The sequence below is a fragment of the Gymnodraco acuticeps genome, unplaced genomic scaffold, assembly GCF_902827175.1.
Source record: "Gymnodraco acuticeps unplaced genomic scaffold, fGymAcu1.1, whole genome shotgun sequence".
Lineage (NCBI taxonomy): Eukaryota > Metazoa > Chordata > Actinopteri > Perciformes > Bathydraconidae > Gymnodraco > Gymnodraco acuticeps.
The window spans coordinates 2,533,718-2,552,920 of NW_022992160.1; the positions used below are offsets into that span (position 1 = coordinate 2,533,718).

The 19,203-nt window shown below is 40.1% G+C and overlaps 1 protein-coding gene across 2 annotated transcripts in view; it reads left to right on the plus strand.

Moving 5' to 3' along the window:
* The first annotated feature begins 1,183 nt into the window (after positions 1-1,183).
* The window catches only part of casp8ap2 (caspase 8 associated protein 2), a 29,786-nt gene continuing 11,766 nt past the window's right edge, over positions 1,184-19,203 (plus strand). The window contains exons 1-6 of one of the 2 annotated variants that reach the window (XM_034204530.1): positions 1,184-1,508; positions 3,450-3,523; positions 3,742-3,816; positions 9,796-9,896; positions 13,412-13,486; positions 13,943-14,058. In XM_034204530.1, the coding sequence (XP_034060421.1) occupies positions 3,490-3,523; positions 3,742-3,816; positions 9,796-9,896; positions 13,412-13,486; positions 13,943-14,058 (401 nt within the window). In that variant the 5' untranslated portion in view covers positions 1,184-1,508; positions 3,450-3,489. The remainder of the gene's footprint in view (positions 1,509-3,449; positions 3,524-3,741; positions 3,817-9,795; positions 9,897-13,411; positions 13,487-13,942; positions 14,059-19,203) is intronic. The other variant, XM_034204531.1, reaches the window with a different exon arrangement.

Genomic DNA, 19,203 nt, shown 5'->3' on the forward strand with positions numbered 1-19,203 from the left:
AATTTCCAGGTTCGTATTTTGTGCCACATGTCTCCATGCTTTAATGTTCAAAAAGCTCTTTATTTTTCTCACACTGCCTGTGCTGCAGCACCTCTTTTCACCCTCTGTCTGAAACCAGAGCCCAGCTAACCTCTGATTGGTTAGCTGGCCGGCTCTGCTGTGGTTGGTCAACCGCTCAGAGATGTCCCATCCATAGGATATTCAGACAATAGATCTTTCCCATGTATCTAATTTCTCCTCCTCGACTCCTATCCTTGTGTCTTAGTCCCGCCCGCAGGAGATGCGAGCGGAGGACTGAGGAGGAGAACCGAGGAGAGAGGAGGGGAAGCAGCAGGCGGTTAGAGAAATGAGAACTCCTCTCCTCTGAGCGGTCATTTTAAATAGACGTCCATTAATGATGACAGGAGGCACAGCAGCCCTCTGTCTGATGGACAGATGTGTTCATGATGACTTATATATTTACTTTGATTAATTCACAGTGCGGTATAATGAGACAATAACAGGCTACAGATGTGGACATAATACACACACACACACACATATATTTATATATATATTTATATAGGACATAATATATATATATATACAATTTCAGAATCAAACAAGTATCAGAGCACTCATAATAACGTAACACAATCAGAGACTGGATATATCGCTCCCCCTCTCTGGTCGCTAGGGGAAATTAAATTACGGGCCAAAAGTTGTATTTACAAGTATTAAAAGTAAGCAGAGGAACCAAACCAACTGAGACCTGTCTGTCCGCCGCTCGATGTGCATTTAGAGAAATGAGATGTCCTTCAACATGGCGCGCTGAAATTCATTTCCGGGTCACTACCGGAGGACCGAGGAGTCGAGGAGGGGAAATTTAAGAATTGAGAAGCCTCTGAGGAGTCGGAAATTAGATAAATGGGAAAGGTCCGATGTGTTGAAGCCAATAGAATTGCAAATGTTACACAGTGATGTCACTATGTTACTGTAAACAAAGGAGTCTAATGGATGCGTTTTAGGCAGAGGGAACACAGGGATCTTAGCCTTTGCAGACAATTTACATTCACAAAAACCTATAGAACACACTACAGGAAAGGGAATCCCCAAAAGCAGAATAGGGCCCCTTTAAGTAGTGGATTCGGATGGATTCCCTCCTGCTGTGATGACGCGCTGTGATGACGCGCCGGAAAGCGACTCGAGTTCAGTGCAACTGAATGCAATCCTCTCTGCGGGTGGAGCGACTTTCTCTCGAGCGAATTGTGAAATCTACCGCTTTCTAATTCCTCGCTTTATGTCTGCTGGGTGTGTGGGACTCTGAGCCTCTGAGGAGTCGCTGTACAATCATCCTCCTTTAGGATTTGACTTTGATTTGAAGAATATTTCTGAATCCAATGTACCTGAAAAACACTCCCCCGGCTCTGACAGACCGCGGGAAATTGTCGTTACTTCCTGTGCAATGAAGACTTGGCGCGACATTACAGTTGTAAACAACAGGAGGACACATAACAATAGCACAACGAGTAAGTACACCCATTCACTGCTTGCTAATTGTTACTTTGTTTTTAATAATAAATGTCCGGTGCATATTGCTTACATTAGCATCCCTAACTTCTGAGCACTTTCTCCACTAACGGTACATTTAGTCCTACAAAATGCATGGTAGCAGTAAAGTTAGTACAGTGGTTTAACTTATCCAAAGTTGACCACAAACATCAATAACCTTAAAAATGTGTTGCATAACCTAAATCAAGTGTACATTTCCTGTTGAGTTTGAAACAGAAAGATATTTACATCAATGCTAGCTTTAGCTCACAGTGTCAACGACAGATTAAAGCGATGGACAGACCGTTACAGATAAAGAAAACTACAGACAGGAAGGAGTGTTAGCTACTAACTTTCTCTCTGCCTAGCTGTTTTATGTAAAAGGTTTTGTTTTTATAAGTCTCCTTTGTCTGGACAGTAACGTTGTGAACAAAAGAGCTCCAGCTAACTTTTATCTAAACCATGCTAATAGCACAATGGCTCACAGCCTCCTTTTGTCCACTACACATAATGCCTAAAGTATGTTAACCTCATACTTTAGTGCATTTTTCAGTGAATATTATATGTAAGAGTGGGCTATATATACAGTGGTGTAACGTATTGAAGTATATTTACTGTCAGATTTTGGGTATGTTATGCTACTTTTGACTTCTACTCCATTACATTTTAGCCAACATAAATGTTACTAGTTACTTTTTATATTCACATTATAAGCTAATACAACATTTACATAAAGTAATACATTAACTTTTGGAAAAATATGAGAATGAAGAAAGGTGATTGAAGATGAGAAATGATTGTATATGTATAAATGTAAATGTATGTAGGAATAACTTGCATAATGATTTAAAGGACAATCATTGATCAAGTAAGGGGTGGGAATTAATAAGCATTTGTTCCTCCTGCTCCCTTTCGGACACATATGATTTATTATTATTAATATGAAGACTTTTTTTGTTGAATATACAAATATTACCATGAATGTGGATAAATACTGTATTATAACAATACGGTATTCTGTTTTTCACATTTGTTATTTTTTAATCTGTTCGAAATAAAGACTGAAAGAAAGAAAGAAAGAACTATGATAATATTATATTATAGGTGAAGATATTCAGTAGCAGTATGTAAAGAAATATAAGTAGTAACAAGCTGTGATGGACACTTAAATGCATTAATAATCATAATTCAGTGTTTTAATATATATGATTCTGAAACTGGAAATGACACACAATAAGTATTTTTACTTTCAGTACTCTAAGTGTTTGATGCTAATACTTTTGACAAATCAAATATAGCCATTAAGCAGTTTTCCTTATTTACTTTGCCTACAGTTACATAATATTTCCAAACCAGAGATAATAAAAACTAGCAGGGTAAAAATAATATGTTTTACCCTGCTAGTTATGCTAGTTTGTATTTTCCATTGGAGCTGCAGTAACTCCTGAAGGTGTATGGTGTTAACAGCCATTGGTGTGCGAGTGTGTGTGAATGAGCAGAATAGAACCTCCATCAGTAAATGTATCTGGTATGAGTAATGGTTGGCATGTGGTTTAAAAGTTTTTTGACTGGTTGAAAGACTATAAAGGCAAGTCTATTTGCCATTATAGAACCAATAGCATATGTTTCTACTCTAGCAACCTCCACAACTGTCAATGTGCAAGATGAGAGAATCCTGGCCACCTTTTCAAAGTTTTATCAGAGCCACTGAACAATTGACATGCTGACTTTAGCCTTAGTGTAACATTGGTATCTACTCTAGAATCAATTAGGATTTAAATCAGTTCTAGTTGAATTGTTGTCTCGCCTCTGCCTTCAGTGTGCATTAGCCATTTGCTACAGGATCATCTTCAGCCTGTGTTTAGTGTGGTCTGGCTCATATGTATAGACTGATGACAACTTTGTAATTCTCTTTTCAGGAACTGCATAAGGAATAGAGACAAAGTGATACCTGGAAGAATGGATGACTTTGACATCAAAGATGCCCCTGGCCGTAAGTTAAAAACTTCACGCAAAGTTGCATTAACATTCATTTCATATTGTATTTGTGTAATAAGTAATCCTAGAAGTAATACTTATTTTAATAATATACCCCAGAAAGGGGTTTCTCTGCAATTGGTATTAAAACAATATTTGATATATTAACACCTTGATGTTAACACCAGAGGAACATAACTGATGACAGACATGAATGCATGTTCATATCCCCAGTCTTTGTACATGATGACAACGAAGACTCAGTGGATATCTATGATGGCCTGGACCTCAGCTTTAACAACAACGCAGGTAAGAGTCCTGTTTGAAATAGATCTGCAATGCCCCAATATTAGTATCACCAATAATATTGTAGTATCTAGTAGTGTTGTCACAATACCAACATTTTTGTTTCGATACCAAGTCAAGAATTGCTTTTTCGATACTTTTCTTAAAAAAGGGGAAACCGTCTTAAATGTCATTATTGTGCTTTATTTCAAACCTTGAAAAAGGTTTCAGTCATAACACACACTTTTGAACAATGAGAACAATAGATCAAATAAATGAAAGCAATGGCATCCAAGGTCAAATGACAAGTGTTATGATATTAGGGTCATGCCGAGTCAGATCGCTTTCCCTTTAAGAGAGAGAGAGAGGGGCGTGCATGTGTGTGTGTGTGCATGGTAGAGCGGGCGAGAGTGAGCGAGCGGTGATATGTGTTTTGAAGTGAACGAAGCAGCAGCAAAATAGGTCTGTCGAGTGTCTTCAAAGTTAGATCTGTAACAAAGACCTTAATAAATGCAACGGTCTCCCAAAGAAGAGCTCGCCTGTCTGCCTTATTGAACCCGAAGTTTATTGCTTCGGCCCTGGAAGACTGCAGAGAGTCATCCCCTGTTTTCCTCGACTGCGGTCTGGGAGCCGACAGGAAGGTTTAACACAAGAATCCGTATTTTGTGTTTGTATACTAAATATGTATATCCTATATACACAATCAATGTGTCTGTTGATTGTGTATATAGGATATACATAAATGTATACATATCTATATATTGTATAATTTTATTTTCGGGATTGTTGGAAACGTCATTTCGATCTCTCTGTAAACACAAACTGAGTAAGATTGACATTAAAGTTGACCTTGACTTTGATTAACTAAAATAGCAGCATCATCATCATCTCAAACAACAAACACAGTCTCTCAAGCCCCTGACACACCAAGCCGATTTCGGCTGTCGATAGATGTCTAGCCGTCGATGAGTGTCCTGTCGCCCTACTAAGATTGGTGTGTCCCGCCCCGTCATATATTTTCGGCCGTGCCGACACCTTCCGCAGCCAAATCGACATGTTGAATCGGCTGCGGAGGCTGTCGGCAAAAGAAATCACTCTGATTGGCTGTTCAGCTTAGCGAAACACTATTTGCCTGAATGGGAGTAGAGCAGTACAGTACTTAAAGGGGACCTATCATGCAAAATGCACTTTTGTATGTCTTGTATACATGAATATGTGTCCCCGGTGTTTCAGGGAACTCACCAAGTGTCAGAAAACACAACCCTCTCTCTTTTCCTCCATACCCAAATCTCTAAAAACGGGGCTGCAACAGATCTGATACAGACTGATCCAGATTTGAAATATCTCTGACGTCAGAAACAAGGAGCTCCGCCTATATGGGCAACTCTCCACCTATCAGGGGAAGGAGAGGTTGCCATGGTAACAGCATGGTAACAGCATGGTAACATGGCTCGTGCTGGTCGGCTGCAGCTCATTTGCCACAGAATCAGCCCTTGTGAAGACAGGGCTGGAATATAGTGTTAATTTCGTTGACTAAAACTATGACGAAATATGTTCGTCAACGACCTTTTTTTCCATAACGAGACGATGACGAGACGGCACCGACGGCAGTAAACAATAACTGTAACGAAATCATCATGCAATATCGTTGACGAAAAGTGACGAGACGAAAATGTAGTTCACTAAATAAAAACTATGCCAAAATCTCTCTTTACTTTCGTTGACGAAAAATGAGGAGACGAAATATTATCAAAGATAACGTTACATCTCTGATAGTCAGTTTTTCTCCCAGCAGTTCCATTTCCGGTGCTGCGGCAGGGCAGCAGCTGTGTGTCTGCGGTGCGCGCGGCGGTAGATTTGAATTACACCGGGCAGCGGCACACTGTGAACTGTCAGGAAGACTCGGGTCTAACTCATGGTCTAACTAACCTTATTCAACATAAAATAAAATGGCAACAACAGGGCATGGGAGCAGTGGTCGCACTCGCGTTAACCGAAGACCCCCCCCGTCAGCGCGAGTGATTGATAAATTGTGCACTCGACGGGTAATAATGGATTATGACGGAAATGTTACGATCCGTCAAAATGACTGACAACGAAAAAGTCTAAAGCCACCACTGCTTGGGAGAAAGAAACGATGTGATATTTGGGCCCATTTTCGCTACAATGAGGCGGAGAAAAAAAGCGAATGCATTGTTTCATCAGAAGGGAAGCAATGTGGCCATAACACAGCTGGTAAAAACACCACAAACCTGAGCAGATACTCTCTTCAAATCATTCAACCTGTTTTTCATCAAATAAGGACAAGATATAATCTTATTTATTTATATATACTAAAATGACAAATTATTGGTTTTGGCTAGACTAGTTTGACTGAAATGTTCTATATAATCTGATGACTAAAAAAGACTCAACAGTTTTCATTGACAACAAGTAGACTAAAATAATTAGTTTTCTTTGACTAAAATAAGACTAAAATGCTCAGACTTTTAGTCGACTAAATCTTGACTAAAATGTTTACTGTTTTAGTCGACTAAAATAAGACTAAAATGCTCAGACTTTTAGTCGACTAAAACTTGACTAAATAAAAACAGGATGAAGGTGACTAAATATGACTAAAACTAAAAAGGAAATTTAACACAGGACTAAGACTAAAACTAAATTAAAAAATAGCTGACGAAATTAACACTACTGGAAAGAGCAAATAGAGCGAAATGAGGCATGGTTAAAATGCATGATCTGTTTGGTATTTTGAAAAAAAAAATCACAGACATGTTTTATGGCGCGTTTCCACTGCAGCGGGTAGCTCGCTTTAAGCGCGCCGAGCCGTGCGGGGCCCGTTTTTGGTTGCGTTTCCACTTGGCCTAGTTTTGGCCCGAGGCTACTTTTTCACCCTTTTTCTGGCCCGACTAAATCGTGGTTCTATCGAGGCCAACAAGCGGGGCCAACAACCGGGCGGAATATGCTAAACTAGTGACGACTCTGATTGGTCAGAGAGAATCGTCAGAGAGAATCGTCACAATTCTCGCGCGACTTAATCCCTAGTGTCGCATATATTAAGGGACGCTTGCAGCATTTTTGTAAACCTAAGAAAATGGCAAAGAAAAACATACCGTGGTCGATTGACGAAGTTGCGACGTTCCTCCAGTTTATTTCTTATCTTTCCTTTTTTTTTTTTTATAATGTCATATCTTTTTATGCTGCTGCAATACAAACATTTTTTTATTTTGTATTTGTACAATGCCATGCCTTTTTATGCTGCTGCAACAAATATATACTTTTATTTTATTTCTATTGTACATACAATGCCATGCCTTTTTATGCTGCAACAAAAAACACTTCCCAAATTGGGATTCAATAAAGTACTTCTCATCTTATCTCTTGTTGATAAATGCATCATCTGATTTCCTGCCATAATCTGATTAACAAACTGATTTCCGTGAGCATGTAAACAAAGTCACTGGGTGGCCACTCACACACAACATTACAGTTTTGGAATCCAATCATAAACTGAAATGTACAATTAAAGGGCTTTAAATCAGCAGAACAAAAACTCAGATTCACATGAGGCAGAAGTTATAGGCCTATATTTTTCCTAAATAAAAATAGGCTACACCTAATACCATTACTAATAATATTTGTGGATCTTTAAAAACAAAAGCCTACAATATCACTCAAAAACAATTGTAAAAATAGCCCAATTAAGATCTAGATATAAACATACATGCATTTATAAAGCAATAAGAAACACCATCAGTTAGGAAAAAGCCCATAAGATAAAAGTTAATTTTAAGAAGAGATTTAAAGCAAGAAATTGAGTTTGCTTGCTTGAGGTCCTCCTCTAAAACATTATTTGGTAACTGACACATTACTTAAAGTAAAATATTTCCTTTTACAAATAAACTGGAAAAGAAGGGGGATAAGAGATCATTTGTATTTATGTTTACTTTCATATTTGCTCAAATGTTCTTATTATGGGGAAGTACTTACTGGTGCTTGAAAATCAAATATTTACTAAATAGTCAATTCTGATAACATTTTTTTGTTTAAATCATTTGACAAACACATATGTGAAAGAGAAAAATAGATTTATTTATGTTCAATACAATGTAGTAATAATAAAAACAAAACGTCACTAGCCTTAATGGCCCACAATCTTTCAATGTCGTGTTTATAATTACAAACACAAGAAATGTATATCAACTTACTGAACCATGATGTTATGAACCAAAACATTCAAGTTTCCTGTATACAATAAATATTTAGCTATTCAGGTAGCGCATCAAACTCTGAGCCGGTCGCAAGCTTCCACAGTGCGATGGCCACCCTCTTCTTTAGAGGTATACACTCGCGGAATGTTGTGTCCTGTCTCTCCATCGCTGGCCGCAGTTTGTTGCACAGGTATACGTAGGTTTCCTCAGACATCCTGAAGTTCTCCACCCACTGAGTGTGTGTGAAAGATGGAACAATCACACCCCACCACTCGGTTGCTCGGTCAAGCATCCAAACACATGGTCTGCGGTGGCAACCTAACTTCTGAAATACACAAACAAAAGCATACATATTTTAATACGTAAAAGTGGTAGCTACAATTAATTAAATACTTGAAACACTTTTGTCATATAATGAGCGTGAAACACTTTGGTCGTATAGTGAGCGTGAAACACATTGCTAGTTAGCGAACGTTAGCTTACCGAGTAGCGTTGTCGTTGAGTCGTCCTGGAGTAGTCTCTGCCGCGTTGTACGATTGCCATAAGTCTCCCCTCAGCTTCTTCTGTATTACGTCTTGCTATAAGCAGCCTTTTCCGAAACAAAGTTGTCCTTCTTGCTGTGATAAAAAACCACATACCAAGAAGCAAGGACACGATGGCTTCCACATCCTCCATTGTTGTTGTGTGTTTTGTGAGTTGTGTCGCATTGAAGATGACATCACGGCAGTTGTATGCAGTGTCGCTCCGCCCGCCAAAAAGTTGATCGCCCCGCCTACACTGCGTTACTATGGTAACTACCCCAGTTCCTAAACTGTAATGGAAACGCAGCATTAAAGTGAGCCGGGCTAAACCAAACCGAGCGAGGCCGAGCGAGGCCTGCAGTGGAAACGCGCCATTATATAGGTATGGCCCTACAATATATTATTCAAATATAGCATGATAGGTCCACTTTAAGTAAATGTACTTTACTGTCCACAATCTGCCTAGAAGTATTTTAATGTTGTAGCTGTTCAAGATGGTCATTTAATTTTTTTTTTAAATATATACTTTTAGTAGGCTAGTTAAACCAATAATAATGCTACGGCTGCAACTGACAGTTATGTAGGCACATTTTTATATGTTCTTAACGCTGTGTGATTAAAAGAATAAACACAAATAGCAGGATTGGCACACATATTGCTGTATCTTGCGGACCCACTGAAAAGGCACTTCACCAATACTGTTAACATATTGGCATAGTTCATCCCTGTGCTGCTTGGCTCGAGCTGTAGCATGTAGCTATTTGTTGTTTGTATATATCACGCAGTCTGTCTTCCGGTTGCCTCTTTTGAATGACGAATACACACTACCGCCGCTTGCTGGTCAGGAGAGTTATTGCGACTCACGCATGCGCAGTTCGTACGTGCTGCTTGGCCATCGGCTGAAGTCTTTGCGGTGTGTTCCAGTGCGTTGTGTTGGCCAAGACGCAGGAGACGTGAGGCGACACAACAGTCGTGTTCCGTCGGGACGTGTTCTTTCGTGTTTGCTTGGTGTGTCAGGCGCTTTAGAGGAGCTGACAGGCTGCAGGGAGTGGAAGCAGAGCGCTGAACACACAGGAAATACGGCTGTCGTTCTTAAAGTACCGATACTAATGAAATGGCGGAATCGTAACGTTTTTACCGGCAGGGTATCGCGATACCTTTCTAGTATCAGTGCACCGTGCAACACTAGTATCTAGTACAGTGCAGATTTGTTTGTCCGACACTGAGGCTTTTATAATTGATATGAATTGTCTTACTTTGGTTTATTACAGTGAATCCATCTCCAAATGCTTCTCGGCTGAAAGAATCACTGGACCTTTATGAAGAGATGGTCACAGAGGAGCAGCAGAGCAGAGAGTCATCATACTCTGAGGTGAGGGGGCCGCTCATCCATGCTTTCATTATTTCAGACGTGGTGACCAATGGAAATAATTCATTCTGGTTCCAACATGATTTGGGCCAGTGGTCTCAAAGCTGCACGAAAGGTCAAGCAGATCATACTTAGTAATCTTAATACAAGCTCTACATGTCTGAGCTCCCACTTGTAACCCCTGACATTACACAATGAACTGCTCTTCGTTTAAAAGGGGTTGTTCCAGGTACCTGTGATACAATGAAATAAGATCCAGGATTTCCACTTTGTGTAATGGATTCATAAGTTTGAAGATTTAAAAAAGCTGCACAAAGCATTGATAAAACAGTGTTCATGTCAAAGAATCATTACCATAATTATAAGATATTCTTTAATGATCCCAAAATGGAATTTGTTTTAATTACGAAATTGCACATAGTTTGAAAATAAAGAGTACAAAATAAACAAACATAAAATATCATTATCTCACAATATAAAAAAATAAAACGGAACTAAAAGTAAGATATATATATACAAGTCGACCGTGAAAGATAAAACATCTGTAGACTATCTGTGAAATAAACAATATGAAGGACCATATTACAGATAACGCCATTTCAAAATATGATATTATTTACATTACAACGAATGGCATATTAAATTAAATATAAACAAGAATGTAAAATGTGAAGAAAGTCTTGTGAGTTCTAAGTCCAGTTAAATAGATAAATAAATAAATTGGCAAATGAAATGGCTAATACAAGGTCAGAGTGTTTACCACTTCAACCCTCTGCCTCTTGACCCCTGCCGAGCCCACTCATGAGGGACTGCATTTTACACATGCAAACGTTGTGTTGTTTAGCAGTAATGTGTGAAGTGTGGCTGAAAAGCAGCTACAATAGACTCCTCTCTGACCAACAGTCTGGTGCCAATTGTCAATTGTTTCATTATTCGGCGTCATGCAAAAGTGTGTGTGTGTGTGTGTGTGTGTGTGTGTGTGTGTGTGTGTGTGTGTGTGTGTGTGTGTGTGTGTGTGTGTGTGTGTGTGTGTGTGTGTGTGTGTGTGTGTGTGTGTGTGGTGTGTGTGTGTGTGTGTGTGTGTGTGTGTGTGTGTGTGTGTGTGTGTGTGTGTGTGTGTGTGTGTGTGTGTGTGTGTGTGTGTGTGTTAAAGGAGCATACCTATAGAGTATAGGGGAGTTGAAAATAATCGTTTCTACGATGCGGACGTGGACGATTCGGTATCGATGCAGTGACGGAAGATAATCGGTTATAGCGTTGTAACGTTGCTTCCTGATTTTCCGGCCGCGGCTTTACTATAACGTTTTTTTTTCTGTCACTTTAATATCAAATCGGTCGGTGACGCAGAGATCAGGGAACAGACGTGACAGCGGCACAGCGGCACAGCAACACCAAACACGGAGCAGTCTGCTTTATCCACCAACACAACACCACCAGTCCAGAACCAACAGCAGAAGGACCCGCTCTGAATCACTCCATGTCGCTGCGACTCAGAGACACAGGGATTTATGTTTTTCAAAAATAATCGCGTTACAATCATGTCAGGTTTTTGGTGGATTTAATTAAGTCTTGGATTGCAGAGTATGAATGTCCTCTAGCAATTTTCAGACGATATATACGTGTGTAAAGTTTGTGAAGGCAGGAGGAAAAAAGCTTCCGCGATCACCGTCTCCTCTCCGTTCCTCCAAACCCCGCCCCCCTGAAAATAATGAGTGACAGGCTGATAGTGACCCGATAGAAACTTTATTATTCACTTAATCACTGAGATATAATGAAGCTAACTTAATCTCATACATTCATGGGATTTATGTAACAGTAAGACAGAGAATGTAAGTGTGCACCCACATGCAGTATTTGAGTTGTTATATGCTGTTGTAAATACTCCTGTTGTCTGCTGTGTTCAGACTCAAGTCCTGTGTGTGATGCCACATTCAGGACATTCTGTGTCCTTTTTTTAACAGAAGACCGTTGCTAGAAGCTGCAGCTAGACTGCAGAAGCATTCTTTTTTTGTTTTTGAGGATGGAACAACTTCACACACAGATATAGGGAGGCTAGACCTATACAATTCATTTATTTTGGTTTATAAATGAATGTCAAGACATTTATGTTATTGATTTCTGAAGCACTTCCTAAATAATAAAAAGAGAGTTCATATGTATTTACTGCATGTATGCATTGATGAAAAATAAGCCATGTGCAGTAATATAGAAAATTGAGGATGCAACGCATTGGTATGAATCGTGATGCATCGGGATATCGAATTGAATCGAATCGTTGACAGGATAATCGTAATCGTGAGACCAGTGAAGATGCACAGCCCTAATAGAGTGGTGCAGTGACGCGTCCTAAAACCCGGAAGTAAGCTGCGCATGGGTACCTTCCGGTTCCCTCGACAAAAAAGCAATGCAATTTCTCCATAAATCTATCGATCATAAATCTATCGATTAGATTTATGATTCGAAAATTATAAAAGTAGGGAAGACATGTGGAGATTATCGGATTGAACAAAACTAGGGCTGTCAGTCGATTAAAATATGTAATCGCGATTAATCAGATGATGTCCATAGTTAATTTTTTATCTGTTCTAAATGTACTTTAGAACAATATTTTTCAAGTTTGTAATACTCTTATCAACATATGAGTGGACAAATATGCTTTATGCAAATGTTTGTTTATCATTGGAACAATGACGAATATTCTCCTGAATATTTTCAATACAACAACCTGGAACCTCTCTCTCTCCCAACCCTGTGTACTTCTCTGCACTGAGCCAGTTGCTCAAACAGACAAGCCTGTTTACAGTTGTCGGCGACATGCCGCTCTTCTGTCTTCATAACAGTCAAAGCATGAGACTGAAGTTCCCACTGTGGGTCAAAATAATGCGCTGTGATGTGCAGTCGACACGTTGGATGCAATCCGAATGATCTCACGCAGCTCCTCGTCCTCCACAATGTTAAGCTGTAGCATTAATACAACCCGCTGTTACCCATTTAGCTATCGCTGTTGTTGTCCAGGCGTCTCCCCGGCAAACTTTCAAGCGTGGTCTGCCGCAAGCGAGTGGCAGGAGCGGGACTGAGCATCAGCTGTGTGCTTGGCTTGCTTTTTAAAACACCTTTTTTTGTATCCATATCTGTCGCTAGAATCTCCCACCATCCAACTAACAACGTCAAGCCTTTGGGCTCTGAAACTACGGGAAGGGCCGAGGACAAATATGCGTTAATCGCACGTTAAAATAATTAGCGGCATTAAAAATAAATTGCGTTATTAACGCGTTAACTTGACAGCCCTAAAGAAAACGTGATCCGTCTCTTAAATGTGTGTCAACCACAGACCTTATTTCGATCCTATGGAGAAATTGCATTGCTTTTTTGTCGAGGGAACCGGAAGGAATCCATGCGCAGCTTACTTCCGGGTTTTAGGACACGTCACTGCACCACTCTATAGAATATCCCCATGTTCTGAGATGCAGAGTGATGCTGTCAGATTGCCAACTGTCTATCTTTTCCTTTGTTTGCAGCTCAAGTCCAGATTCCAGGCAGCTCAGAACCAGATCAGAGAGTTGCGCAGGAGGGTGGAGCAGATGGAGATCCAGGTCGGTTGTTATCCTTTGCTATTTGAAAAATGTGGTTTTGTTTGGTTGAATATGATTGCGCTTGACACAGAAGTCTGAATTTGAAAACTAAATAATTATATAATAAGACTTATTCTACTAGTTGTTTGCTGTGTATCTTCAGCATTTACTTGGTTGAATATTTTTTTATTAAATTCAATATAATAGGATTTATTTTGGCATAAATAGAACCGGGACAATATTGCCAAAGCATAATTTCCCTTCTTTATTTCCTAGGTTGTATTGAACATGTGTAATATGCTCTGCCATTCACCAGAATACAGCAATTCATGCATACACAGGACTTGGACTGCTTTATTAACCGATTTCTTCATAGTGTCGCTACTGCATTCATATTATTCCAGTTGATAACTTCACCTCCACAAAAGTGTTATAAGCACTGACATGATGTGTAACTTCTGTCTCTCTTTGAAACAGAACACAGGGTTGAACACTGAGAACGGCCGTCTGAAAAAGAACATTTGTGCACTTTTACAAACAGCCAGACAGGAGGTGATACGAAAAGATGCTGAGATCCAGAGGCTGAACCAATTGTGAGTCATTGTTTTAAATGAACTGTTAGGTCTTTATAGATGTGTTATCTGGATTACAAAAGCTCTAGGTCTCCCTTTCCTGTGTAGAGTGTTATCTAGGTTTGTGTGAATGTTAATGGTCTGCCCCTCCCTGTGTTCCCTCCAGAGTGATTTTCTCTCACTCACCCCCCCCCCACCGCCTTAAACGCCTCCATTGGACTCCTGTGTTAACTTCCGTTCCCACACACCTATCAATCATCAAACTGTGGGGTCTTATTTCATTACGTGTTGATTTCTATCAACACGTAATGTTGTATCGATGTAGGCCTATATAGAGATGCACTACCGCAAAAGTATTCTCTGTCAGGACTTCCTGCAACAACACCACGCCGTTATCTTGATTCTGATTGGCCAGAAGACATTATCAAAGATGTTCTATTGAGAAGACGATCACTACATGACAAACGTTTTCAAAACCGTTTCTGGTCTTCGGTATTTCCAGACAAGTGGCTACTGAAATCAATCTTACTAAGTGCTGTCTGTGCAATTTACTCCGCGAGTTGGCGGACTTTATTTTGCTTACTTTAACATCATTTTTCATGGTGGGGCTAAGCCATTTCTTGGTATGGCTTTAGCCTACCCCAGCCATACCCTGGCGCTACCACTGGTGGGATGTATGGGGCGGGCCATTCTGCACATGCGTTAAATGCCTTAAATATTTTAACGCAGTTAATGCAAATAATTAATTACCGCCGTTAACGCGATAATTTTGACAGCATTAGCTGCAACACATCATATGTGATAGGCTAAGGGGCGGGACATCTCTAAGGGGTTGACCAATCACAACAGAGCCGGCCAGCTAACCAATCAGAGCAGACTGGGCTCTGGTTTCAGACAGAGGGTGAAAAGAGGTGCTGCAGCACAGGCAGTATGAGAACAATAAAGAGCTTTTTGAACATACTGATATACACCTGAACATCAGCAGGAGAGGACTCTTTAAAGTAGAGACACTACATACTGATATACACCTGAACATCAGCAGGAGAGGACTCTTTAAAGTAGATCCACTACATACTGATATACACCTGAACATCAGCAGGAGAGGACTCTTTAAAGTAGAGACACTACATACTGATATACACCTGAACATCAGCAGGAGAGGACTCTTTAAAGTAGAGACACTACATACTGATATACACCTGAACATCAGCAGGAGAGGACTCTTTAAAGTAGAGACACTACATACTGATATACACCTGAACATCAGCAGGAGAGGACTCTTTAAAGTAGAGACACTACATACTGATATACACCTGAACATCAGCAGGAGAGGACTCTTTAAAGTAGAGACACTACATACTGATATACACCTGAACATCAGCAGGAGAGGACTCTTTAAAGTAGAGACACTACATACTGATATACACCTGAACATCAGCAGGAGAGGACTCTTTAAAGTAGAGACACTACATACTGATATACACCTGAACATCAGCAGGAGAGGACTCTTTAAAGTAGAGACACTACATACTGATATACAACCTGAACATCAGCAGGAGAGGACTCTTTAAAGTAGAGACACTACATACTGATATACACCTGAACATCAGCAGGAGAGGACTCTTTAAAGTAGAGACACTACATACTGATATACACCTGAACATCAGCAGGAGAGGACTCTTTAAAGTAGAGACACTACATACTGATATACACCTGAACATCAGCAGGAGAGGACTCTTTAAAGTAGAGACACTACATACTGATATACACCTGAACATCAGCAGGAGAGGACTCTTTAAAGTAGAGACAATACATACTGACATACACCTGAACATCAGCAGGAGAGGACTCTTTAAAGTAGAGACACTACATACTGACATACACCTGAACATCAGCAGGAGAGGACTCTTTAAAGTAGAGACACTACATACTGATATACACCTGAACATCAGCAGGAGAGGACTCTTTAAAGTAGAGACACTACATACTGATATACACCTGAACATCAGCAGGAGAGGACTCTTTAAAGTAGAGACACTACATACTGATATACACCTGAACATCAGCAGGAGAGGACTCTTTAAAGTAGAGACACTACATACTGATATACACCTGAACATCAGCAGGAGAGGACTCTTTAAAAGTAGAGACACTACATACTGATATACACCTGAACATCAGCAGGAGAGGACTCTTTAAAGTAGAGACACTACATACTGATATACACCTGAACATCAGCAGGAGAGGACTCTTTAAAGTAGAGACACTACATACTGATATACACCTGAACATCAGCAGGAGAGGACTCTTTAAAGTAGAGACACTACATACTGATATACACCTGAACATCAGCGGGAGAGGACTCTTTAAAGTAGAGACACTACATACTGATATACACCTGAACATCAGCGGGAGAGGACTCTTTAAAGTAGAGACACTACATACTGATATACAACCTGAACATCAGCGGGAGAGGACTCTTTAAAGTAGAGACACTACATACTGATATACACCTGAACATCAGCGGGAGAGGACTCTTTAAAGTAGAGACACTACATACTGATATACACCTGAACATCAGCAGGAGAGGACTCTTTAAAGTAGAGACACTACATACTGATATACACCTGAACATCAGCAGGAGAGGACTCTTTAAAGTAGAGACACTACATACTGATATACACCTGAACATCAGCAGGAGAGGACTCTTTAAAGTAGAGACACTACATACTGATATACACCTGAACATCAGCAGGAGAGGACTCTTTAAAGTAGAGACACTACATACTGATATACACCTGAACATCAGCAGGAGAGGACTCTTTAAAGTAGAGACACTACATACTGATATACACCTGAACATCAGCAGGAGAGGATTATTTAAAGTAGAGATACTACATACTGATATACACCTGAACATCAGCAGGAGAGGACTCTTTAAAGTAGAGACTCTACATCAGTGACCACCAACTGGCGGCCCGCGGGCCACATCCGGCCCGCCAGACATTCTCATCCGGCCCGCACGACGGGGGTGACTGCGGCGTGGTTACTGCGTTCGCAGTAACCACTGTGTGCAGTACTGGAGTCCAACAGAGAGGCAGCAGCTGCGGGACAGTAGACTGCGTACTGCAAAACCTTCCCTCTCTTGAAGAAGAAGTGATCCTTCGTTGTGAACAGAGCCATATAATAGAATTATTCTATATATAATAATTCTATTATATGGCTCTGGTTGTGAAGAGTCTGGTTTGTGCGCTCCGCACCACAGCAGTAGCCCTGCTGCGACAGAGTCCAACAGAGAGGCAGGAGCTGCGGGACAGTAGCCTAGAAGCAGGGTTGGGTTGTAACGGAATACATGTAACGGCGTTACGTAATCAGAATACACAAATCAAGTAGGCTAACTGTATTCAGCTGGCGTTACATTTGAAAAACGAGTAATCTGATTACAGTTACTTTCGTAAACCTGAAGTGAATACATTTTGGAATACTTATTGGAATTATTGGTGGAAAAATTTCCTCACAAAATGTAATATTCATTACCGGCAGAGCTGTGTGCACACTGCACGGCGCTGCAGCGTGTCTGTGAGCGAGAGAGAGATGCAGCGCGTCTGTGAGGCCCCGCCCCCGCACGCAGAGGAGAGAGAGAGATCTCTTTTAAAATATATTGAAAGTTAGAAACGGAGATGGTTAGATAATAAATGTGCAAGATAACCTTTATGTAGAATTTCTTTATTGTCGAAATGATGACATTTCATAACGGGGTCAAATCAAAGTGAATGGCCTGCTGCTGCTGAATGCCTGGGGCAAGTGACTGGAAAAACTTTTAAAAGTTATAACATCGTTTCAGATAATAATAATAATGATAATTCATTCTATTTAGGGGCGCCTTTCAAAGCACCCAAGGACACCTTACAATTCATAACATATTCTAAGGAAAGGTTTTAAGACAGTACAAAGAATGCAGTCCGGGTGATGTTTTTTATGTGTGGTGCAGATGAGAGGGAGCTGTCCAGAATGACACCAAGATGTTGTGTTTGAGTTTAGGGGTGCAACAACTAATCGACTTAATCGATTAAAATCGATTACCAAATTAGTTGCCAACTAATTCAGTCGTCGATTCGTTGGTGACGTCATCACATGTGTTTTACGCGCCGTTAAGCTCCAACGTTATTGGTCTTTTTATCGGTACTGGAGACATTTAAAAAATATATGTCATGTATTATTGCTACAAAAACATTATATCGCAGTCTTAGTGTCGCCAACTCGTTTCTTTAATATGCAAAAAGACAAACAAATGCGTCTATGATGTATTTTCGATCAGACGAGATCTCTCTCCCCCGTCTGTGTGCGAGGGGGCGGGGCAGTTTACACACACGCAGCTGCTACATGCAGCAACACACTGCGGAGATGACGGCGAGAACGCGCTCCGAGGTGTGGTTAAACTATACCTGTCTCGATGTGGAGAATGCTCGTTACCAAAAGTGCAATAAGAGTTTAGTATGTAAGGGCGGTAACACGAGCAATTTGTCTAAACATTTATCAAAAGTGCTCCACATCCAGACGGAGGAATGCACCGGGTTCGACTGTCTTTCTAGTAGCTCTGTAGCCCCGTCCACGAGTAACGTTTCCACGTCAGGTGTTATGTATGCTAGCAGCAACACACGGAGTTAACTACATGATACAAACACGGGTTAATGATTAGAGGAAACTGAGTTATTTATTTAATTAAAGTTTCAGCTATTCTGTTCACAGTTCTGTCATCACATTATTTAATACGATTTGTTAAAACATTGTTGTTTCTTTTGATGTGAAATATTATTTATTTAATTTAAATAAAAAGCAATGTTAATTTTGTTCACAATTTGTTAATTTAATAATATATGTATTTTTGAATCAAGTATTCATCTTTATTGTCTTCATTGTTAGTTTCCACATGCCTAAAACAACCTCAAGCTAAATCTAAAAGTTGATGGCTAAATAAGAGCGTTTGAGAAATTGTGCAAGGCATACAGTAATAGTCCGAATAGTCGATTAATCGTTTCATTAATCGATAGATTAATCGATTATCAAATTAGTCGTTTGTTGCAGCCCTATTTGAGTTCTTGATAAGCCATTAAAACAGTAAAATACGTGTCTCCTGTTCACCAAAACATACCCATCTGTTATGGA